The sequence below is a fragment of the Octopus bimaculoides genome, chromosome 4 (genome assembly GCF_046866305.1).
Source record: "Octopus bimaculoides isolate indiv1 chromosome 4, ASM4686630v1, whole genome shotgun sequence".
Lineage (NCBI taxonomy): Eukaryota > Metazoa > Mollusca > Cephalopoda > Octopoda > Octopodidae > Octopus > Octopus bimaculoides.
This window is the reverse complement of record NC_142931.1, coordinates 15,882,942-15,908,518: the sequence shown is the minus strand read 5'-3', so window position 1 is coordinate 15,908,518 and position 25,577 is coordinate 15,882,942. Positions and strand designations below refer to the sequence as shown.

Here is a 25,577-nt window from a genome sequence, read left to right as displayed (position 1 = left end):
AAACTTATTTAACATGTAACAAGGAATATATGGGAACTTGATAGCGTTCAGCCAATCTCTCTGCAATCAAACTACAAAGAAGGGTACAGTGGATGAAGTAATCCTAGACATTCACAAAACATCTGAAAGATCCATGTCAGTGTAAAGAATTAAGAGTCTGTGAAGGGTGATCAGAATTGTAAAATATAAAAATGAGCAGAGAGAGGGTGAGTAGAAATATATAGAAGTTTGAGGTGGGGCACTAGAAGTCTGAGGGGAGTAACAGAGGAAGGAAATAAATAGAAGAGTGAGCAAATGCACCAAACTGCATGCAACATATATAACTAAGCAACTTGTATACACACACATATATATAACTATATAATAATTTCTACTCTAGGCACAAGGCCTGACATTTTGGGGAAGGGGCCAGTTGATTAGATCAACCCCAGTACACAACTGGTGCATAATTTATCGACCGCGAAAGGATGAAAGGGAAAGTTGACCTCAGCGGAATTTGAACTCAGAACATAAAGACAGACGAAATACTGCTAAGCATTTTTCCCAGTGTGCCAACATTTCAGCCAGCTTGCTGCTTTATATAATTATATAATGGGATTTAAATGTAAATCACATGACAAATAACCAGTATTAGAACTCCATGTGTGTTCATGTATATCCAAAGAGAAGTGGGGGTGGGGAGGAATCATACAGTCTGAGTTGGTTGGAATCTACAGTTGTGTGTGTCACAGAGTACATACACAAAGCATCAGGAAAGTGTGTTTATATAACATTTAGATACAGCATCTAAACATCATATAAAAGAAACTCTCCTCTTTTGTTTTGCTTTGCTTTCTATATATCTAGGGTCCGGCAAAATGATCTGACACATTTGTAGGTTTAATAAAAGGCAAATAAATTAAAGTTACAAAAAAGTTTTTTTCATTTTTGAAAGGTACATATAATGCCATTTTGTTTTGTTTTGTTTTGTTTCATTTTATTTTTATCTGTGTGCCACAGTGAATAAGCAAAACTTCAGATACTGGGCCAAAAACAACCCTCGTGAGTTGCATGAACGCCCTTTGCATTCTCGGGTGACTGTGTGGTGTGCGGTATCAGAATTCGGTATATGGGGTCCGTACTTCTTTGAAGAAGACAACGTTATAGTGGCTGTGAACTCTGATCGATATTGTGAGATGCTAGAGAATTTTCTCAGACCCAAATTGAATATGCTCCACGATACGGAAAATGTTTGGTTTCAACAGGATGGGGCAACAGCCTACACTTCTCGACGTGCGATGGGAATTTTGAGGGAGATGTTTCCTGGTCATTTAATCTCATTGGGTGGTGACATCGGTTGGCCCACCCGATCACCTGATTTAAATCCTTGCAATTTTTTCCTCTGGGGATACCTCAAGTCAAAGGTATACATTAATCGCCCTCAATCTATTGAACAACTTAAAGATGCCATTCGTCAAGAAATTGCTGCCATTCCTCATGAAATGATCCGCCGAGTTATGGACAACTTTCATGAACGCCTTCGACAGTGTGTGGACAATGACGGCTCTCATTTGACTGATTTAATTTTTAAAACCAAATGAAACAAAATGGCATTATATGTACTTTTCAAAAATAAATTTTTTTTTTTTTTGTTTCTTTACTTTTTTTATATTTTTTTAAATCCAAAAATGTGTCAGATCATTTTGCCGGACCCTGTATGTGCATGTGTGCATGTGTGTGTGTGCAGACACATAAATGCACAACATAATGCAAGCAAATACAAATCACGTAACAACAAAAATAGTTTAAGAGTGTGAGAAGGGGAAGGGGATGAGGGTAAAAGGTAGAATCAGAGGAAACTGGGGTTGCATATAAAGGTGCTGAGGAGCAGAAGTGCCCAGATTAAAAATAAGGCACTGCTCCTTGTATTTGCAGATCACATGTGAGCCAAAGTATTGGAGGACACCATAGACTGATAGATGATCAAAGAAATGACCAGATGAGTTTGAAACACCCCAGGTATTGTTAAACATGTCTAGCAAATGCTCACAGAATCTATCTCCCAAATGGTAACCCATTTCACCTAAGTACTGTGTACCACAGAGCTTGCTATTGGATCTAGAACTGCTCAATTGTGCTCCATGGCAGACGAAGGGACATGTAAGGTACCAAGAGTAGGGAGCACATGGATATGTCAAGTTAGAGTGTATCTAACAGTGATGAGAATTCCTAACTAAATGACAGTAAATGTGATGGTTACTATAAGCAGTCATGGCTAACTATGAGTGCTACAAATTACTTTTTATCAAAATTATTTATGACCAAATGGGTATGTTTTTCTAAGAAAAAATACAAAGAAACAAGAACTATCAAATTATTCCACATTCCACACCTTAGAATAGTTTTTTTTATAAATTTGTAAACCTACAAAATGACTTCACAAACCACAGGAATATTAATCATAATAAACAACACATTAATCTTACAGAAGGCATAACACTGTAACTAAGTTTTCTTCAGATATAAAAAAAAAGCAATGTAAATACTTGTAACAAACATTCTAAGGATTTGTTTGCTATCAAATCAATCAAAATATAGGAAGAGATTAATAACTTGTGCACTTATAAATTGTAGGTCAAGAATAGGAATTTCCAAGGTAAATTAATTCTAAAGGTACTTCAGGTGTATCATTGTTGTTCTCTCCTTTCTCATGTAACAAACTGAAATAAGGGACATGAGTATTCTTTTGTTCTGAAAATGTCACCATCATTTACGATACATCCGTCAATCATCTCACATACATGAACAGCCATGTCTAATGTATTTAATAAATAATGAAATTAACATAACACAGCTTGAGAAACTGTTTAATTAGAAATTAGAAATTTTACTAAATTCACATGGCACAAGGAGAGATGAATTCTAAGATTTCAGATAGGAGGAATATATAGAGCGGCAGTAAATGAGGAATCTAAGAAATGGGGTGGGAAAATGGTTAGGTGACGCCAATGGTCATAGAATATCACAGGCCAGGGTGCGAGAGTCAAAATGAAAGGAAAAATGCAGAGATAAGATAAAAGTTTAAAGAATTTTTAGCTAAACATAGCTAAACTGTTTTTACAGAAATTCTTCACACTTTATACAACATTTTGTAATAACTTCAAAACAGTAATCACAGAAAAATGTAACAAATAATTATGATTTTTTCAATTACTATTTCATTCATGCTTAAACAGATATACTCATGATTAGATAAGCACATCAATTATCACCAATGTACTTTAAAACACAGGATATGAGAAGAAGCTAAATATAGAAAAGATTATAATGATTTCTAATTTTAGGCACAAACCCACAAATTTTACAGGTTTTACAGATTTGTTTCTACAATTAAACTATGGAAGCATATTATTTTTTATTACACTTTATACATCCTACAATTCAACTTTTAACTATATCTACTAAATTAAAAACAGGAGAATCAAATATTTATCCAGGATAGTACAATGTTCTCACTGGAGAATTGATGGGTCCCTTTTTAATCTTGCACACCTCAGAGCAAAAACCCAAACCAAGTTAACCTTGATCAGAGATCTCCACTTTGCAGATGACACAGCATTAGTTGCTCACATGAGTTAACCCCACAGGCAATGATGGAGCACCTTTCACAAGGCTACAAAACATTTTTTCTTTTAATTAGCATCAAGAAGATCATCATTCTGACACAAAGTGGCACAACTCAAGACAACATCATGTTGGACAACAAGCCATTGGAGGTTATAAAGAAACTCTGTCTCAGGTCCACAATGTCTTTTGCCAACCTCCCTAGACAACAAAATGTGTCTGGATAGGAAAAGCTGCTACAGCCTTTGGTAGACTCAGCAAAAGACTATGGAACAAGATGCTCACAGTTGATTAACCCTTTTGAAACTAATCTATTAGGTCACCCCATTAGGATCTAATCTATTGAGTCTTTTTATACCTCTTTTATTTTTCAAAATTAAGATAAACAAAGTTCTTTTTTAATTTAAAATATACTCTCCTTCATTTTCTACAATGCACTTCCATCTATCTGGTAAATTTGCAAGGCTTCTCTTCCAAAATTCACTTATCCGTGACAAAAAATACTCCTCCAGTATTGTTTGACCTCATCTACAGAATTCATATTTTTTCCATCCAAATGATTTTGAAGACTGAGGAATAAATGATAATCAGTTGGGGCAATGTCTGGTGATTATGGTGGGTGGGGCATCGTTTCCCATTCAAACTACTCCAGCCTTTAGAATGTCATCCTCACTGTATGTGGCCAAGCTTTATCCTGATGGAAGAACACCTTTTGTCTTGGAGCCAAAGATGGTCGTTTTTCTTCTAGCGCTGGTATTGATGAATGGTTGAATGACCAAATCCAAGCTTCTCTGCTAGTTCCTCAACAGTTATGATGGGATTTTGTTCCACCAGGGTTTACAGGACATCCTCATTGAGGTCTACAGATCTTCAAAGATGAGGTTCATCTTCCAGGCTGAGTTTCCAGCTTGGAATTTCTGGAACCACCATTGACACTAGCTTATGCTTATTGTCAAATCCCCATATAGTGCATTAATATTCCTTGCACTTTCTGTTACATTGTTGCCTTTATTGAACTCATAAAGCAAAATATGCTGAATATGCTCCTTTGTCACTTCCATTATAGCTTTGAAAAAATAACAGTTAAAATCAAACTGTACTCTTCAAAACTTGCACTAAGAATAAGTACAAGATAAAATTACTACCTGCTTTTATAGCAAGTTGATGCAGGTAATTTATCCCATCCCCCTCCAACTTTTAGTTCATGCAATTGAAAAAAACCACCTTATTTATGGGATGACCCAATACATAAGACTGGCCCTTAGTTCTATGATACAAACTCCCTGTTTTAAAAGGATTTAAATTAAAGCCTTCCATCAAAATGTATGTTAATTTGTGTTCTAGACACCAGCTTATTAATGACAAAATCATTTTAATAAATTCTTCAATATTTTAAGAATTCATTAAAACAAAGGAAGTATATTTCAACAGAAATGTGTCAAGGAAAGGGTTAAATTGACCCCAGTACTTCATTCATCATCATCATCATCATCGTTTAACGTCCGCTTTCCATGCTAGCATGGGTTGGACGATTTGACTGAGGACTGGTGAAACCGGATGGCAACACCAGGCTCCAGTCTGATTTGGCAGAGTTTCTACAGCTGGATGCCCTTCCTAACGCCAACCACTCAGAGAGTGTAGTGGGTGCTTTTACGTGTCACCCGCACGAAAACGGCCACGCTCGAAATGGTGTCTTTTATGTGCCACCCGCACAAGCCAGTCCAGGGGCACTGGCAACGATCTCGCTCGAAAATCCTACAGGAGCCAGTCAGGCGGTACTGGCAACGGCCACGCTCAAAATGGTGCATCTCATGTGCCAACCGCACAAGAACCAGTCCAGGGGCACTGGCAACGATCTTACTTGGCTTGCCGGGTCTTCTCACGCACAGCCCATTTCCAAAGGTCTCGGTCCGTAGTCATCGCCTCGGTGAGGCCCAATGTACGAAGGTCTTGCCTCACCACCTCAGCCCAGGTCTTCCTGGGCCTACCTCTTCCACGGGTTCCCTCAACTGTTAGGGTGTGGCACTTTTTCACGCAGCTATCCTCATCCATTCTCACCACATGTCCATACCAGCGCAATCGTCTCTCTTGCACGCCACAACTGATGCTTCTAATGTTCAGCTTTTCTCTCAAGATACTTACACTCTGACGGGTATTCACATTGACATTACACATCCAACGGAGCATACTGGCTTCATTCCTTGCGAGCTTACGTATGTCCTCAGCAGTTACAGCCCATGTTTCACTGCCATGTAGCATGGTTGTTCGTACGCATGCGTCATACAGTCTGCCTTTTACTCTGAGTGAGAGTCCCTTTGTCGCCAGCAGGGGTAAGAGCTCTCTAAACTTTGCCCAGGCTATTCTTATTCTAGCAGCTACACTTTCAGCTATTTTTGTCAATCTTGAAAAAATGAAAATCAAAGTTGACCTTGGTTGAATTTGAACTCATAATGCTAAGGTTCACAACTAAAGGTGTTTTATTTTATAAACTTAAGATTCTGCCAAGCCACTGCCTTTAATATTTTTTGACAAATATTGATTTCAAATTTTGGCACAAGGCCAGTAATTCCAGGTGAGGGGCCAAGTCAATTACATCAACCCCAGTACTCAACTAGTACCCATTTTATTGACCCCAAAAGGATGAACGACAAAGTTGACCTCAGCAGAATTTGAACTCAGAACGTAAAGACGGACAAAATATAGTTCACTGCCTTTTTGTTGTCAAATATTTAGAACAAATTTACAACAAAACGAATACAAAAAATATATCAAGGAAAGAAATTACAAGAATAAACCCAAAACAAATACAAAAATTATTTGAGGTTTTTTTTTTTTAATATTTTAATATATTAAAATCAAATTCTATAATTTTTATTATAAGAAATGTTGAAATAACCAGAAAGACAAATATTTGCAGATAGGTAAATACACATTTCTTCATTTACATTCAAAGAAAGAATTTAAAAGTTAAAAAGTGGCTAAATGCTTTAATTTTTGAATTGATTTTATTTCAATTGAATTAAATGTGCGTTAACATACATGCAAATAATACTTTGCAGATATATGTAAATTTTAGAACAATTTAAATGTTATGGATTACCAGCATAGTAGTAAATGTTACTTTTTTAAAAACTCGAGTTTTCAGCAATTTTTTTTTAATGAGAAGATCTGATGCAATGCTTAGCAGACAAATATTAAATACTAGCAGAGATACCCGGTGTTGCCCGTGTTACATGCAATTGAAGGATGAGACTTTTCTCTTATATTTCCTGTAAGGAACTGAAATAGATATGATTGTAATTTCATCAAAATTGCACATGAGGGTTCTTTCCCTCTTTACACACCCTAAAAAAATTCTAATCATGAGACATGATACTATTAATCTTTATGCACATATTCCAAAATTTCAGTCTTCTGGGACCTGTAAAAAGGATTTTGCTCCTGAAAAATGGAGCTCATGGAGCTCTAAAATGTGGGAATGAAGGCCCCTATTGGGGGGGGGGGGGTGTTAATGTCAACCAGAGAAGTTGAATTGTGGGGAATGTTTTTAACTTTGGTCTTATAGTATACCTGTATATATGTGAGAGTATAGTTTCACATTAATAGTTTCAGTATGAAATTGAAAGTATTAAAGTGAAGGTATATGAAATTACAGTAGCGACATGTTATTGTTTCACTTTTGAAATGTAATACTGAAATAGTGGAATAGTTTCAGTGTGAAAGTGAAAGTATCTGACATTACAGTAGAGAGATGTTATTGTTTCACTTTTGACACATAATACTGAAATAGTGGAGGAGATATGATATTGGTGTGGGCTCGAACTATGCAAGAAGTTAAAAATTATTTTGGCCTAAGACACTACATGGACCCTAAGTAAGGCATGTGTTAATTTCAAATGACATTGGTTGTGTAGTTCTCGAGTTTTATGGATTCACACAGACACATATTCTCATCTTTATATATCTGATATTTATGCGCATATTCAAAAATTCTAGTGTTATGGACCCTGTAAAAAAGATTTTGCTCATGAAGAATGGAGCTCTTGGAGCTGAAAAATGTAGAAGTTAAGGCTCCTATTGGGGGTGGGTGTGTTAATGTCAAGCAGAGAAGTTGAATTGTTGGGAATCTTTTTAACTTGTGTGTAATATGTATTGTTTGAATTTCTTTGAAATAGGAAATATATATATGCTCACTGGATTTGTAAAAGAGAGCAAAGCTACAGGAAAGCAAAAGACGAATGATCATGATAATCTGTCGGCTACCCGAGCGTAGTCGTTATTACTCCCCAATGTAGGATTCCTCACCATAGAGGTGACAGGCACAGCTGTAAGATGCATTACGGATCTATAGCAACTGGAAGGGCATGACCCAATTGAAATAAGAACGTGTGACGTTTGGAGTAAAGGGAAATGAAAGTGTTGCCTCTGGAGTTTGCAAATGACCACTATACCGATAGGTAACTGCAGAAAAAATTTACAATCAATAAATGTCTTAGAACAACCAGTCACTCATCTGGGAAGGCCTTGAAATCAATGTTACCAACTGGGGACTATGTGTGACCCAGTGATAATAAAAAGTGGAGGCAAAGATGCGTCTCATTTTCTTGACAATCTATGCACCACATAGCAGAAATCACAATGTAAGTATATCTGAAAAGATAGTCTTACACTGTTGTACCGTTGAATTACAAATAATGCTCATCTGTTATGTTCAGGTGACCCTATAGGTTTCAATAGTACAACTGTATTAATCTTTGCTTAGGAAAAATGACTAAATTGTGGGTGTGAAGTCCCCATGAAGGGGTCTTTGTGACTTCTAAGAAGAAATTTTAGAAATATTACTTTATTTGTGTGTAATCTGTATGGTTAAAATTTCATTAACATCAAAAATATATGAATTTTCATGGTGGTTATGGCCGTTATGCCTTGAATATAATTTCTAAATTTCATAAAGATCCATTCAGTACTTTTTACGTAGTTTTGGATTAAAAAACAAATGACTAATGTGTGCGTTTGTGTGTATGTGCGTGTGAGTGTATATATGTATAGCTATCATCATCATCATCATCATCATCATCATCGTTTAACGTCCGCTTTCCATGCTAGCATGGGTTGGACGATTTGACTGAGGACTGGTGAAACCGGATGGCAACACCAGGCTCCAGTCCGATTTGGCAGAGTTTCTACAGCTGGATGCCCTTCCTAACGCCAACCACTCAGAGAGTGTAGTGGGTGCTTTTACGTGTCACCCGCACGAAAACGGCCACGCTCGAAATGGTGTCTTTTATGTGCCACCCGCACAAGCCAGTCCAGGGGCACTGGCAACGATCTCGCTCGAAAATCCTACAGGAGCCAGTCAGGCGGTACTGGCAACGGCCACGCTCAAAATGGTGCATCTCATGTGCCACCCGCACAAGAACCAGTCCAGGGGCACTGGCAACGATCTTACTTGGCTTGCCGGGTCTTCTCACGCACAGCCCATTTCCAAAGGTCTCGGTCCGTAGTCATCGCCTCGGTGAGGCCCAATGTACGAAGGTCTTGCCTCACCACCTCAGCCCAGGTCTTCCTGGGCCTACCTCTTCCACGGGTTCCCTCAACTGTTAGGGTGTGGCACTTTTTCACGCAGCTATCCTCCTCCATTCTCACCACATGTCCATACCAGCGCAATCGTCTCTCTTGCACGCCACAACTGATGCTTCTAATGTTCAGCTTTTCTCTCAAGATACTTACACTCTGACGGGTATTCACATTGACATTACACATCCAACGGAGCATACTGGCTTCATTCCTTGCGAGCTTACGTATGTCCTCAGCAGTTACAGCCCATGTTTCACTGCCATGTAGCATGGTTGTTCGTACGCATGCGTCATACAGTCTGCCTTTTACTCTGAGTGAGAGTCCCTTTGTCGCCAGCAGGGGTAAGAGCTCTCTAAACTTTGCCCAGGCTATTCTTATTCTAGCAGCTACACTTTCAGCGCACCCACCCCCACTACTAACTTGGTCGCCCAGATAGCGGAAGCTATCGACTACCTCTAGTTTTTCACCCTGGAATGAGATAGAAGTTGTTTCCTGTTTGTTTGCAGTCTTTATTGCACCTGAACATCTGCCACAAACAAAAACTAACTTGCTAGTTAACCTGCCTTTGATGTTGCTGCACCTCTTATGTGTCCATAGCTTGCACCGGGTACATCTTATAGAGTTACTACCTACTCCTTTTCTACATACTGAGCAGGGCCATCTACCTGAAGGGGTTTGTGTTTTATCTACCTTCCTACTTATTAGGATTTTGGTTTTAGCTAGGTTGACTCTAAGGCCCTTCAATTCTAGACCTTGCTTCCACACCTGAAACTTCTCCTCTAGTTCTGATAGTGACTCCGCAATTAGGGCAAGGTCATCAGCATAGAGGAGCTCCCAGGGGCAACCTGTCTTGAACTCCTCTGTGATTGCCTGGAGGACTATGGTAAATAATAGGGGGCTGAGGACGGAACCTTGGTGGACCCCTACCTCTACCCGGAATTCATTGCTGTACTCATTTCCAACCCTCACCTTACTGGCAGCATCTCTGTACATGGCTCGCACAGCTCTCACTAACCATTCTTCTATCCCAAGTTTCCTCATTGACCACCAGATAAGGGATCGGGGGACCCTGTCAAAGGCTTTCTCCATGTCAACGAAAGCCAGGTACAGAGGTTTATCCTTAGCTAGGTATTTCTCCTGCAACTGTCTCACTAGAAATAAGGCATCAGTAGTGCTTTTACCTGGCACGAACCCAAACTGCATCTCATCTAAATTGATTCGCTCCCTAATTAGTTGGGCTATGACCCTCTCTGTAACTTTCATAACCTGATCTAACAGCTTGATGCCTCTGTAATTATTTGTATCTAAAGCGTCCCCTTTACCTTTGTAGCAGTTGACTATGATGCTGCTACACCAGTCATAGGGTATGACTCCTTCGTGTATCACCTGGTTCGTAATACGGGTGACTAGGCTATAGCCAACACTGCCAGATATTTTGAGCATCTCTGCAGTGATTCCTGATGGGCCGGGGGCTTTCCCGGTCTTCATACTCTTAATTGCTTTATCTACCCTGGTACTATCAACTCGGATAGCTGGTCCCTCTATTGGGTCGACATAAGGCAGGCTCTCTTTCTCCCATTCATTCTCTTTATTAAGCAATCTATCGTAGTGGCATCTCCAGACCTCTTTCTTTGCATCCTCATTTAATGCAAGCGTACCATCATCCATGCGAACACATTTCTCTCCTACAACATCACTATTCTCTCTCCTACACTGTCTTGCAACACGAAATACCTCGAGTCTTTGGTCCTCACGGCGCAGAACATTGGCAAATCTTTCCTTATCTGCTTCCCCTCTGGCTAAATAAACCTGTCGCCTAGCCTCCCTTCTGGCACATTGGTACAATTCCATCTGTATGCATGTATATATGTGTATATATGTGTACATATTACATGTACATCTATATATACATCTACACATATGTATACATATACATGTATGCATATAGATCTATATCTCTATATATATCTATACATATACGTGTACATATACATGTACATATGCATCTCTCTCTCTGAAACCATTAAAGTGAAAGTATCTGTCATTATAGTATCGAAATGTGATTGTTTCAGTTAGTGGAATAGTTTCATTTTTAAAGTGAAAGTATTTGACATGAGTGTTTTTGTTTCACTTTTGACACGTAATACTTAAATAGTGGAGGAGATATTATGTTGCTGTGGGCTCGAACTATGCAAGAAGTTAAACATTTTTTTTTACTAAAACACAAGGCACGTGTAAAATTTGAATGAAATTGGTTGTGTAGTTCTCGAGTTTTAGGGAAACACACATACACACACAGACAGATAGACACACATTCTCATTTTTATATATATAGATAATCTGTTGTGTCTGGGGAGAGTCATTTTCTTTTTGTGCCTTATAATTTAACACACTCACCGGTAAAATTTCCACTTATTTCTTATTTTTATTTTCTGACTATTGAAAAGGTTGCAAGACGCAACGAAAATTTTAGGAAAATAAAAATAAGAAATAAGTGGAAATTTTACCGGTAAGTGTGTTAAATTATAAAGGCCCAAAATGAAAATGACTCTCCCCAGACACAACAGAACATGCTTCAACACACGAACTCACATAAAGAATCTTGCAAACTAAATCCAAAAACGAAATTAAATATAATTTCTTTGAAATTCATAATTTATATTTTCAAACCTTTACAACCCAACTGCCAAACAAACTGCAGGGTCCATAGTCAAAATCACCTGTTTTAAATGAAGATATAAGCTAATACTTAAAATACTACAACTTCAAATTTACAGGAGAGAAGAAAATGGCATTTCCCAATAGTATGAATTTTGAATTAAATTTCTATACAGGCGTAGCTGTGTGGTACAAAGATTGCTTCCCAACCATATGGTTCTGGGTTCAGTCCCAATGCATCGCACTTTGGGCAAATATCTTCTATTATAAACACAAGCCGACCAAAACTTTGCGAGTGGGTGGACTTAGTGGAAATTGAAAGAAGCCCATCGTACACACGCGCGCGGGATGTGTGTGTGTGTGAGTTTGTCCCCCACTACCGCTTGACAACCGATGCTGATTTGTTTACCTCCCCGTAACTTAGTGATTCGGCAAATAAAAATCAATAGAATAAGTACCAGGCTTTTTTTTAAAAAAGCACAGGGGGTCGATATCTTCGCCTAAAACGCTTCAAGGCAGTGCTTCAGCATGGCCGCAGTTTAATGATTGAAACAGGTAAAAGATAAAAGATCCTCAAAGTTAAATGAATGTTAAATATCAAAAATGATAAAGAACAGATGTCTATTATTATTACTATTATTCATGTATGATATCGCCATTATAAAAGATATTTTTTATCAATGTTTTTTTTTACAAATGTTGATACAATCTTTTATTAGAGATACTCTTTGCAAATGGTTGCATCAGCATCAACGACACCATTGCTTATTGTTGTTTAGTCCTAAATCAGAGCTGAATGAGTTGACGTACGATCCAACACGTACCAACGATGGCCACCTCATCTTTTATAGCATATCTAATATATTATCCTGTAAGTTCTTCTCTTCTTTAAATGACAGTGTGATTTGAAGGATATTTGGCTGCCGTTTCTAGGAGGTCGAAAGACCACATAGACAGACGGGCATGGAAACCTTTTAGCTTGAGGGCCGATAGGCAAGTATACTAGAACTTGTGGGACTGCATTTCTGCCGAAAAAAATAATGAATCTTCAATTTATACAAATTTATAGATATGTAAGTTAAAACTGTTGTTTGAGTCTTGATTAAATTGTTTTATTTAGATAGTTTTTTAGAGACTTCATTAGCGAGAGGCTTCAAATATGTATGTGGGTACAGGGTCCCCAACTCCCAGATTTTATTAGTATATCTTCTAAGTTAGAGGTTCTTAAGCTTGGATTCGCGGACTTCTATGAGTCCACAAAGGTAATGTTAGAGGTTTGTTTTAAATTTTAAGAGGCTACAATGTAAAATGTAGACGTATCTTTCAACTGAAAGATGAAACTGGGGAAACGAATTTGTTGTTAGTTAATAAAATCGGGTCGGCTTATTCGATAGACCTTTCAAAAGCGTAGGATCCATGGGGAAATAAAAAGGGTTCTTGATTGTGAAAAGATTGAGAACCACTGTCGAAGATAAGCAGGCAATAATCCGACTCCAGAGCCCCGCTTTAATTCACTTTTTATTCTTTAATTATTTTTGCGGCCGGGGATTCCACGTCCTATGTCTCTGAAAGAAGTACGATCATCAATCTCCTCCCTCACTTCTTTTACTGAATCCAATAAGTTTAATGACCCATTGATGGATACTCTCCTTTATAAAATGTCGAGAGCATCACCAGTACTGGATCTAGATATTAGTTACACAAATACAGCTTCAGGCTTCAAAATATAATTAAAAGGTATATATGTTTTCAATTTTTATTAAACCTTCTGGTGTGATTTTTTCTTTCTTTTTTTGTAAAAGGGCTCAAGTTTATATGGCATCACAAATCTTACCTCCTATCAAAAACGATTGACAAAATCAATATTATTGATGTTCCATTGAATGATTGATAGTTAAGTGCTATTATTACATAATTGCTGACTTTCTGCTGTAAATTTTCATTCATTCTTAACCAACGAGACTCTACGTGGTCGCTCGACCTGCTAGAAATAACAGCTAAATCTCCCGTCAAGTTACGCCTTGCAGCCTTAAAAAGGGAAGGACATATAAGATAATGTAACCATAGTTACATAATGCCCGGGGAAAAAACTAGATGATCATGGCCGAAAAGACCTGGAGCCAAGCAACTAGTTTACCAAAAGTACAACAGAGTAAAAACTGTACACACACAAACTTTATACCTTACGTTCCCCATAAATTAGGCTTTTATTTAAGACTAATTATCAAATATGGATTTTCATTTGTCTTCATCTATTACAATTCCAATCGCATCCTGGTGTCTTATAGGGATGTTATTCTTTGGTGTGCGCCTTCTGTCTGCTACTCAGTTTAACTGCTTAGCTGCCCGATCTCTATGGAAGAGGTGGTGTTCAGTTGTATAGGTCAAAGGTTGGCAGGTGGTTTATTACATACAGCTTTTAGTCAGTATTTGGTTGCGTAATTATTTGCTGCAAGTTTTAATCGTTCTATTATTTACAAAGCTGAATTTTTGAAAAAAAAATTAGAAAAGACCTATATTTTAAGCTTTTAAATCCAAATTTATAACTGTCAAACTAAAATGTAAAAATAAGCAAGAGGCAACTGAAATTTGAAAAAAAAAAAAGCAAAAATGAAATTGAACAAAGTGCGTTACTAATTCACAATCTGTTTACATTTTCTCTACATCAGCATGAATGTCAAGTGTATAATAAAAAATAAAAAACATCGTAAATCCTTTGTTTAAATATAAGAAATAAAAAACGGTAGGAGTTACACAACGAAGGACAAAGCATTGTCAGAAATCACTGACAGGATTTCTAAATTTCACCTACCTCCAGTAATAAGTCCTCTCGCCATGGCCTGTGCCATGCGACCAGCACCGAGAAAACCAACCATGATATTGGCTGGGATGTCGCATCGCTTTCGTCTATTCGACATAACGAAATTTAAAGAAAGCTAAGGTTAAAGGTTATAAACAGGAAAATATCCTCAATTAATTAGCCTTACAGTTAATGCTAGAACCGGCCCAACAAAGAGGAGGAGCTCTTTGGTGAAATAAGGTAAATATGCTGAGTTATCGATAATTAGATTCCGCCCATCAAATTTGTCAATCGGAGAAAATATATTAATTAGGATTGCTTTATACAAACTTTTTAAATGAAAATCATTTTATATTTCAGTACTTCTTTAACGAAACAATTCTTTTTTTTTTTTTTATAAAAATCATATGCTATTCTAATTTTTTTTTTTTTTTTTTTTTCACCTTTCTAATTCTGGTACCCCCGCCGTGATTTGAACCCAGAAAGCCAACTAATTTATATTCTATTTTGTATATAAGGCTTACACAAGAATCCGCGCTCTCTCCCTCTCTCTCTCTTTCTCGCAAGAAATTGGGGGAAAAAATACTCGTAACCGGTTCGCAAACTCGAATTGCGCGAAGTTTGCATCACGTTTAACGCACTCACTGCATAATATTAAATAAAATAACTATATCTAACATGTCTAATGCTTGTGAAAGAATGGGAATAAGGAAGTGGACAATAATGACATTGCTGGAAATAAATGGAAAGAAACGGTTAGGTTTTAGAGAAGCGGATTGATAGCAGAATGGGAATTTGAAATAATAATGGTGTGACAAATTACTGACAAGTTGGTGACGTGATTTTGGCTCCCAATTAAAATGTCTTTATTTATTAGGTCCCTCGGGAAAGCATTAATATAATATTCCATTTCTCTTCTTTTTTATTCTATACCTTCGGACTTCAGTGAAAAATAGTGTGTGCGTGCGCGTATATATATATCGTTAAAGTTAAAGGGGTTAAGCTAAAGTCCTTTGTGACGAAGTTTTTTTTTTTTTAATATGTCATCTAGTCACTATCGTTCGATCTTCTAGCAATAGCAGCTAAATCTCCCTGTAATCACACTACAGTGATTCTCGAATGGTGCACCACGGCGCAAGGCGTTCGTACACTTTCGCACCATAAAATGTATAATTTTATCGGAGGACATAGCTGCTGTTTCTAGCATATTGGATAGCAACAGCAAATATTCATTAACGCTTTCCTGTATGAGTTTTTTTCTTCTTTTTTTTTTCTTTCCGAATTTCTCAATGGAGAAAAGAATGGATTTCTAGCCTAGAAAAATGCTCTTTCATTGGAATATTATGTTTGCATTCTATTAGAATTTTCACAGGAGTATTGTGTCAGTATTCGTTCGTACTAAGTGTGCGTGTGCCCTACACATCATCGTAGCTTTTTATAATAGTGTCCTCATGATTCTCTTTCTGCATAATGTTCTAATCATGGCATCAAGTCTAATATGTAGTTAATAACACGATGACATTTTCGGGCTCTTACATTCTGATATGGGTAACATCCGCAATGTTAGTTCCAAAAACTCTACGAAAGTGTATGAGCTACCGGCACAAGGAGTACGTAGGACTTTTTAAAAATATAATTTAAGGTTATCCAAAATATGCATGTTTTTAAAAATATGATTTACAATAGAAAATATCTTTCTTTTCTTTCTCTTTTCCTCTTCTTTTTTTCTTTCTTCGCTCATGTTTGTGTCTTTTTTGGTTTAATTTGTATTTTAATGTGGTTTTATAGTATAGATGTATCTAATTCTATTAAATGCTTTCAATTGCAAAAAAATCCAAACTAATATACAAGCGTCTTGAAAGACCATGCGCGGTGTACCAGTAATGTTTTACTTGATATCCAATGTAGCACTAAGTCTAAAAAGTTGAAAACCGCTGGCTCACATCCGGATAATATAATATATATCTTGTGATATTAGTCCTAGCTCTTTACGTTCTAATTTCAAATCCTCTCGAGGTCAATTTTGCCTTTCATCCTTCGAAGATCGTTAAAATGAAATACCAGTCAAGTACTAGGGTAGATATAAACGACTTATTAGAATGCCGCAGTTTACAACGATTAACCAACCATTCCACCTTGTGGTACTTACGGCTAGGTTGACTGTGCTGTTAAGAATTGTCATTCATACGGCTTAGTTAGAGGTGATCCAGTAATGCCAATAACCGCTTTCAGGGCCAGAAAAGCTGGAGAGAAAACTGGAGGAAGAGAGATCATCCTCAAACTGAAGTCCTAGTTCAAATTTTTACAACAGGGTATTACTTGTAGGTCATTTATAATTTACCAACTGTTAATAACTGAACATGTTATTGTAGTAATAATAACTTTTAAACTTTAAAAATTAGTGAATTGCCAAGATTCAAATTTTGGCACAAGGCCAGTAATTTTGAGGGGAGGAGAAGTCGCTTAACTTATACATATTTCATCGACCCCGAAAGGAAGAAAATCGACCTTGGAGAAATTTGAACACGGAACGTAAAGCCGGGAAAAAAATGCCGCTAAGCATTTTTCTGGCGTGCTAATGATTATGCCAACTCACCGCCTTCTGCCTGCGTATAACCCTGAAAAGTAGTGAAAATGCTACTTGTAAACCAATTTCTCGCAACTCTGTGTTGGTTTGTATTGTAAGTAAAACTATTTAGTGGTTTCGACTTGCAACAAGCTTACTTCTTAAACTCCGAAGCTTATAATTCTTAATGAGTTAATTCCCAATGTTTTATGTAGCTTCCTTTTATGCTTGTTATGATGTTCAACCCCAGGAAAAACTCACCCTGATCGAGCGAACCTTGATGAGAGACATTATTCTATCCGTCACCATCTGAGACTACCATATCTGATATGAACTACCATTTAAAAAACACACTGTTTGCCTCCCACAATGCTACCCTTTGAGGGCCCAAAGAAGTTGACTTTGACCCTGGTAACAGCGTAAACAACTTAACCTTAATTTCAATTCTGTTATTTCAGAGTTGTATCGTAAAGGATTAATGAATTCTGAATTATATTAGACATTATAAGGAACAATTCTGTATAGAAAATCGTGGCGGACCCACTGTTGAGATTTGAAATATTCCATAAATTCTACGGACTCCTCTGATTATTTGATAATGATGTTGAAAAAAAGATTTTCTATTGGCAATGTTTTGTGATGTTTGGTAATAAATTTTATTGCGTAATTCCCTATAATTATGTTATTGGGTTTAGAATTAAGAGCATAGATTTGTTAGTGGTTACTTATAACTTTTAGATGCCTTTGCTATACAGTTTAAAGTTAGGCAGGGTCAAATTGAACTGACAGAAGTAGAATAACAACTTCAGCTTTGAACTTTAACTCTAAGACTACGAAAGCGTCTTTCACTTGCAGAGAGATATTCCATCTATTTTAACCCAATGTTTTTTCAAGATGGGGTGTGGTGTTGTTTTGCTGAGGCGTGGGACTCCAGAATTGGGCGTAGGTAAGTAACAAATGAATAAAAATTGTAATAACTTTTCCCGTCGTGGTGGGACGTACTTTTGGGATGGGAGGGGCGGAGTCTAAGTGCAGAGTGGAACAAAAATGGTCGAGATACACATGTCTAGGACGATGGTCACTCCCCTCGATTTCGACGTATGAGTGTTTGAAGATTTTAAAAAATGGGGTGGGGGAGACCTTTTAAAAAGGAAATAACAAAAGAAGTTATGTTTATTTGCGATGGATGCATAAATGTAATTTGAGTCCAAGGATGGATTTTGCTATGAAGTTAGAATGGGGACACTGATGATTTTGATTGTGCCTGAGATTGGACAAATGTGTCTGTTGATGGCAGGATATAATTCTTTTATTGTTCGTTTTCTTAAACTGTAATTGTTTTGATGCATCAAGACACATTTTATGCCATGCAGATCTATCTAGGCAATGACTTTCCCCAGATGTCAAGTTAAGCTGTACAGATCTTAGTGGTTGCTTCAACTTATCTTTATACCTAAGGGTGGGTCTTCCTTTATCGCGATATCCCACTACTTATTGGCCATACAAAAGAATTTTTGGAATACGGTCATCTTTCATTCGAACATATCCTACCCATCTGCATTGAATTGTCATCGTTTTTCTAAGATTTTGACATTTGATATCTTATCCTGCCATGTTATGTTGCGCAGACAGCACGTGTGAGAGATTTTCTGTTTCTTTATATGTCTGTAGTAGGGAGTCCATGCTTCCGACCCATGCAAAAGTGTGCTCAAAATACAAGATTTGTATAAACTTGCATTAATTTTCAGACTGATTCTGTATTCACCCCACAAACGATGGGAAAGTTTTCCAAAAGCACTTGTAGCCTTAGATATTCAAACGTTGAATTTGTCATCAAAAGTACTCTTAAAGTTTACTATACTTCCAAGATATTTAAATGACCTGGCCCATTTGAGTGGCTTGTTGTCTTGTCATCACGTTCGAATCATGAGTCTGTTCTGCACCAGGCTTTAGTTGGAATAAAACTTCAGTCTTCTCGATGCTGATAGTCAGTCCAAATGCACGGGTTGCGGCTGTAAACTTGTCGATCGTTTCCTGAATTCCCTTAAATGTATGAGAAATCAGAGCGCAATCTTCAACAAATCTCTTCTTTGGTCTTTTTCTTTGATCTGAAACTATGCCTTTCCAAACCTAGTAAACCTCCTCCTGAGCTAAACTGGAATTTTACACCTTCATGGTAATCCCTGAAAGCATGTTGGACCATCATTGAAAATAATATGAGGAAAAGTACAGGAACTAAAACACAGCCCTGTCTAGTTCCAGTCTGACAACAGAAAATGCCTCTGAAAATTGACTACTAGCTATCACTGCCATCGTTCCTTTATGCATTCTTTTAGTCATTATTGCATCTAAGTGACGTTTCAGTTTTTTCTTTTAGCTAAAGAATGTGCTTGAACCGAAGATAATCTGCGAAAGGTTACCAAGAAACATCATCGAAGCTACTGCGTGACATCGTTGAGCTACATTTTGTTTGGCTGTGAACAACAATCTCGATAATGATTTTGTTTTTTTCGTGTGCACTCAGTTCAGTAGCAGCTGCTACTTGTATGCAGTATTTAGTTGACCAGTCACCTTAGCTACATGCTGTGCTTCATTTATCCACTTCATCCTGGCCTGCTTAGGACAAGGATTTTTCATATGCTTTGTAAGCCACTTTCTTCAGATTTCAATAATTAAAGTATTACAAGCCGTACAGCAGGGTCCCCAATCACTGGCTGTGGCTCATTTGGTACCGGGTCTCACAGAAAGAATAAATTTTGGATCTTGTTCAAAACGGGGGCACCAGTTTTCATTTATGTTTTATGTAGTGTTTTTGGTACCGAAAGACTTTCAAACTTCGTATACTTATCTATTTTGTGTTATAGAACAGAAAAAAAAATTTTGTATTCGAATTTATTTCATGTAAAAAATTGTCTTATTTCGATAATTTCAACCAATCACTGACAAGTTTATATGACACATTCTACCAGTGTCCCAAGTTTCAAAGTTTCGTTAAGAAAATACTGGTGCCCCCGTTTTGAACAAGATCCTAAATTTTCTATTTTTATTTCTATTTTGTTGACTATCGCAGACTTCAGGGTGTTTTGGTATTATATAAGTCAAATATATATATAAAGCGCGTGGCTTGGTGGTTAGGGTATTCATCTCACGATCGTAATGTCGTGAGTTCGATACCTGTTGGTGCGTTGAGTCCTTCAGCAAGACTCATTGTTTCACGTTGCTCCAGTTCACTCTGCTGGCAAAATTGAGTTGTACTTGTAATTCAAAGGGCCAGCCAGCCTTGTCACATTCTGTGTCGTGCTGAATCTCCCTGAGAACTACGTTAAGGGTACACGTGTCTGTGGAGTGCTCAACCACTTGCACGTTAATTTCACGAGCAAGCTGTTCCGTTGATTGGATCAAGTGAAACAGTCGTAGTCGAGATAATATTATGAAAGTAGTTATTAAAAACGAGATAAATAGGAACCGAAAACTAATGTATATGTGCGTGATTCGACACTTCAGTTCAAGGTAGGTATCTTGTATAATTGAAGAAAAATGCCTATTTGATTCAATTTTATTATTATTCTTCATTGTTCATAAATTATATTCTAAAACAGTGGTTCCCAACGCGTATCCATATGGCCCATGAGGGGCCATATAAGATTTTTGGGGTCCACACAGCAAAATAGTAAATTGGGCACTTGCCCAAAGTGTAGCGCAGTGGGGCTGAACACAGGACCACACGGTTTAGAAGAATGAAGTGTTTCCACTGCATTTTTGACTTTGAGAGAGAAAATATATTTTTTAAATGTTTACTACCTTACAAAAACTATATGAACTAAACAGATGGCCTTCCCTAAATGCATTTAAAACATTATTGCATAATCTGATCACTATTTCAGAAAATTTCGCCATTCTCTTTGAGCATATAAAAGACAAATTTGGCTGGGGGAAAATGAGTAAGACAAGATAAGGTAAATCTGTGGCTTCAATTCTCCAAAAAACTGACTCATACATAACAATATACATTCCAAGACTTCAGAAAGATCAGAAATGCAAAAGAAATTTTAAATATCTAGGTCAAATGAAAGAGGCTCAAGGGAAAATAGGAACATAGTATGAAATCAGTGAAACCCAAAATAGAATATTCTCTATGGCTTCACAATCTGCTGGGGTGGCCATTTCATGGTATACTTACACACCATGTAATTAAAGGAAAAAAATCATTTAAATTAGTCAGTACTCATTTTACCCCATTTTAGACATTTTTTTTTTTCTTTTGAAACTTGAAAATGATCAAATTAAACATCAGTGTGTGAAAAAATTGATTTGGAATCCAACAGAGAAAACGTATTGATTGTTAAAACACCAAAAATTATCCAACTTCAATTACAATTGAAAAATTTCTTGAAAAAAAAAAAAGAGAACCTACCACCTGACTATGTTTTCGGACTATCTCAACTTCAACAACAAAAACTATGCTGACCAATTCTTCCTCCAAAACATAATGCAACTGTACAAAATGATGATGCAATACTTGCAATGTAATAGTTTCAAACAAGTAAAGAAAAAATAACGAGAAATCAGGAGTTACTTATTTTGCCCCGGTTACTAATTTTGCATGTTGCTTCACTGCATCATGTTATAAATGCTTACTGCCTGCCCTTAGTATATGCTTGATATAGATACTTATGTGTGTGTGTGTGTGCAGGCTGCAGCATAGTTACAGTTCACTAGTTCGATCTATTAAGTTCGTACATACGTGTATATGTGTATGTGTGTGTGTGTGCATGAAAAAGGGGAAAAAAAAAAAGGTAGAAATGCAAACAAGCACTATGTATAGTGGCTGATGTAATAACTGTTTATATTGCTTCATCTACCCGTTCATGGGTAGACATGGGGTGGAGTTACATAAATAACGCTGGAACTGAAAGTAGCTATGATGAATAATTAATATTTTCTTCCATATGCATATATTTAGTTACGTTAAAGAGCTAACTGTATTCTGAAAAAGAAATTATAATGGATGTGAGAAAGATGACTGTGAAACCATAAAATGTCTAAATACAAATGTATTCTGTTAATATATTTTCAATTATATTACAAGAGTGATCTTCAATTTAATCAAAAATATATTGATTTTTAAATTTTTTTTACTTGTTTCAGTCTGTGGCCATGCTGGGGCACTGCCTCAAAGAACTTTTTGTCAAATGAATTGACCCCTGTACTTATTTTTAAAAGCCTGGTCCTTACACTATCACTCTCTTTTGCTGAACTGCTAGGTTATGGGGGTGGGGGTCAACACACCAACACGGTTGTCAAGTGATGGAGGAAGGCAAACACAGACATAAATTCTAATACACATATATACAAAACGGGCTTCTTTCAGTTTCCCTCTACCAAATGCACTCCCAAGATTTTGGTCAGCCCAAAGCTATAGCATAAGACACTCAGCCAAGGTGACATGCAGTGGGATTGAACCTGGAACCATGTGGTTGGGAAGCAAACTTCTAACCACACTAATTTTAGACTTGTTTCAGCCATTGGGTGACTACCATGCTGGGGGATCGCCTTGAAGGGTTTTATTTAAACAAATTGACCCCAGTATTTTGTCTTTTCTTTAGGTATAGTACTTATTCTTTCGGTCTATTTTGCAAAACTGCTAAGTTACAGCAACGTAAACAAACCAACACCAGATGTCAAGCAGTAGGGGCAACAAACATACATCATCATCATAATTTAACATTCATATTTGAAGGACTGCATCATGCCCCAGTGTCTGCTTTCATATAATTTCTACGGTTGGATGCCCTTCCTGACGTTAACCACTTTACAAGGAGTGCTGAGTGCCTTTTCCATGCCACCAGCACTATTGAGGTCACCATGTTCCTCGCCATCTTCCACACAATTTCCGTCTGCTAAATTCACACAAACACACACATACATATACATATACATACTCACACAGACATATATGGTTCAAAATTGTATAAAAAACAAAAAACAGAGACAGGTGAAGAAACAAAAAACAAAATGTATTAGTTTGAGACTTTGGGAAAAATGGAAGTCTTGATGTTTTGAGCCTATATTCTTCTACAGAAAGGATGAGAAAAGAAAAAAAAAATGGAGAGAAGAGAGAAAAAATGTCTAGATTAACAGTTGCACATGATGTACTTCCCCTCCTGCTCATTACTCTGTGTGTGTGTGTGTGTGTGTGTGTGTGTGTGTGTGTGTGTGTGTGCGTGCGTGCACGTGTTGTAACCAGCAGGGGAGGAAGTATGGGAGACCAGTAGTGTAAGATTATATCTAGGTTGATCCAAGGACAGGGGCTGTTTATCTAGATTTTCTGCAACCAGAAGAAACTGGATGGTAGGAAATAAATGTTACCATGAGAGTGGATGGACTGGGACATAGGACTGACTCAGTTTACAAACTGGTTTGAGTAGAAAAAAAAAACAAAAACAGTGGAAGAGAAAGGCTAGCAAATGCACCGACACGTATACACACAGATATAAATGCACATACAAACAGGAAAGCTGCAGGGCTGCAGTTGAACTGTGGAAGGGAAGATTGTAGCAGTTAAACAGACAAACCAAAACTGAAGACGGCAAAAAAAAAAAAAATGAAGGAAAAGAAGAAAAGTAAAGAAAGTGACGAAGAAGAGGAGAAAAAAAGGTGATGTCTATCGCTTAGAAATTATCCTTGCCTGCTTCTCTCACACATAGAAGCTAACTAGCAGTTGGTTAACAGGGAATGACAGTGGAGCAAGATATACTTCACTATATTGAGAATTAGCAAAAAAATCTAGCCAAAGGAAAAAAAAAAATTATAATCAGAGTAATGATATGCATTATTTACTATACAAGGCCTACTCTCTTTTACTTGTTTCAGTTATTTGACTGTGGCCATGCTGGAGCATCGCCTTTAGTCTAGCAAATCGACCCCAGTACTTATTCTATCAGTCTCTTTTGCCGAACCGCTACATTACGGGGATGTAAACACCAGCATCAGTTGTCAAGCGATGTTGAGGGGACAAACACAGACACAAATACACACACACATATATATATATACGATGGGCTTCTTTCAGTTTCCGTCTACCAAATCCACTCAAAGCTTTGGTCAGCCCGAGGGTATAGTAGAAGACACTCGCCCAAGGTGCCACGCAGTGGGACTGAAACCGGAAGCATGTGGTTGGTAAGCAAGCTACTTACCACACAGCCACTCCTATGGTAATATTTATCATAACAGTATTAAGAATTAAGTAGTAGTTGCAAAGCTCATATTTAGGTTATATGAACCCACGTATCAATTGCTAGTACTGAAGGAGGAAGCTGCAATGTTGAACCAGAAAACAGTTTAGCATATAAGCACTGAGTTTCTGAAGTACAACCCCAGGATGCACAATGGCGATCAAAAGAACAACAAAAGCGAAAAATAAATATAAAGACAGGCAAAGAAGCCATGGTGTAAAATACAAATCTCTGTGCTCAGGGATTACAATTAGTGATATCAGAGATCCAAGGAGAATTTACAGAGTTTATGAGCATTGGGATTCTGAGAGATAGTCATCATCATTATTTGATATCTGCTTTCCATGCTGGCATGGGTTGGGCAGTTTGAAAGGAGCTGTGCCAGTCGTCTGTTTTGGCATGGTTTCTATGGCTTGATGCCCTTCCTAATACCAACCATTTTACAGATTGTACTGGATGCTTGTCCATGGTACTGGTATGAGTGCTCTTTATGTAGAGCCATCCAGAATGCTTCTTACATAGCACCAGCACAGGTGCTTTGTATGTTGTGCTGGCAGAGGTACTCTTAACATGGTGCCCATAAGATGTACAGGAAAACAAAAGCCAATACAGAAGTCTGAGCAGACAAGTAATCAGTGTAGCATGTCAGCAGTCCAGTTCAACCATCCAAGCCAGTCCTGATCACTGGTTGTGTAAATAACAGGCAATGTCTACATTGCAAGAAGTGATGAAGCTTATCTCACAATACAGCTAAACCACCTCAAAGTGACACCTGTAATTAATAAGCCTTTCCTTACTCCCAGGCTGTCCACTTATGCTGACGTACCATCCAGTCTTTCAAAGACGATACAAAATCCCTGTGCTTGCATCAACACAAAATTAACTGACTGAGATGTCTTCTAGTGAGTACTAGCATCAAATGATGAAGTCCTCCAATTCACTCCTGATGAAACACCAAGCCATCACCATTCCTGCCCCTTGGCCAATATCAGAACAATCTAAGACCTTGTGCTGCTCTGAAACTTCCCCTTGGCAGCATTAAAGGTGATATAGATAGCTTGTGGTCAGTCACTTAATCACCCAACTTCGCTACACCCAGCAAATGTTTGCTTCAGTCAATCGCTTCTCTAACAAACAG

The 25,577-nt window shown here is 37.5% G+C and overlaps 1 protein-coding gene across 2 annotated transcripts in view; it reads right to left on the bottom strand.

Moving 5' to 3' along the window:
• LOC106877093 (pyrroline-5-carboxylate reductase 2) overlaps window positions 1-21,705 on the bottom strand; it is a 45,265-nt gene extending 23,560 nt beyond the window's left edge. The window contains exon 1 of one of the 2 annotated variants that reach the window (XM_014925894.3): window positions 21,619-21,705. Coding sequence is in view for 1 of the 2 variants with exons in the window: in XM_014925888.3 (XP_014781374.1) it covers window positions 14,651-14,756 (106 nt within the window). In the remaining variant the exon portion in view is untranslated. Of the gene's footprint in view, window positions 1-14,650; window positions 16,218-21,618 lie in introns of those variants that run through there. The other variant, XM_014925888.3, reaches the window with a different exon arrangement.
• Window positions 21,706-25,577: the final 3,872 nt, after the last annotated feature.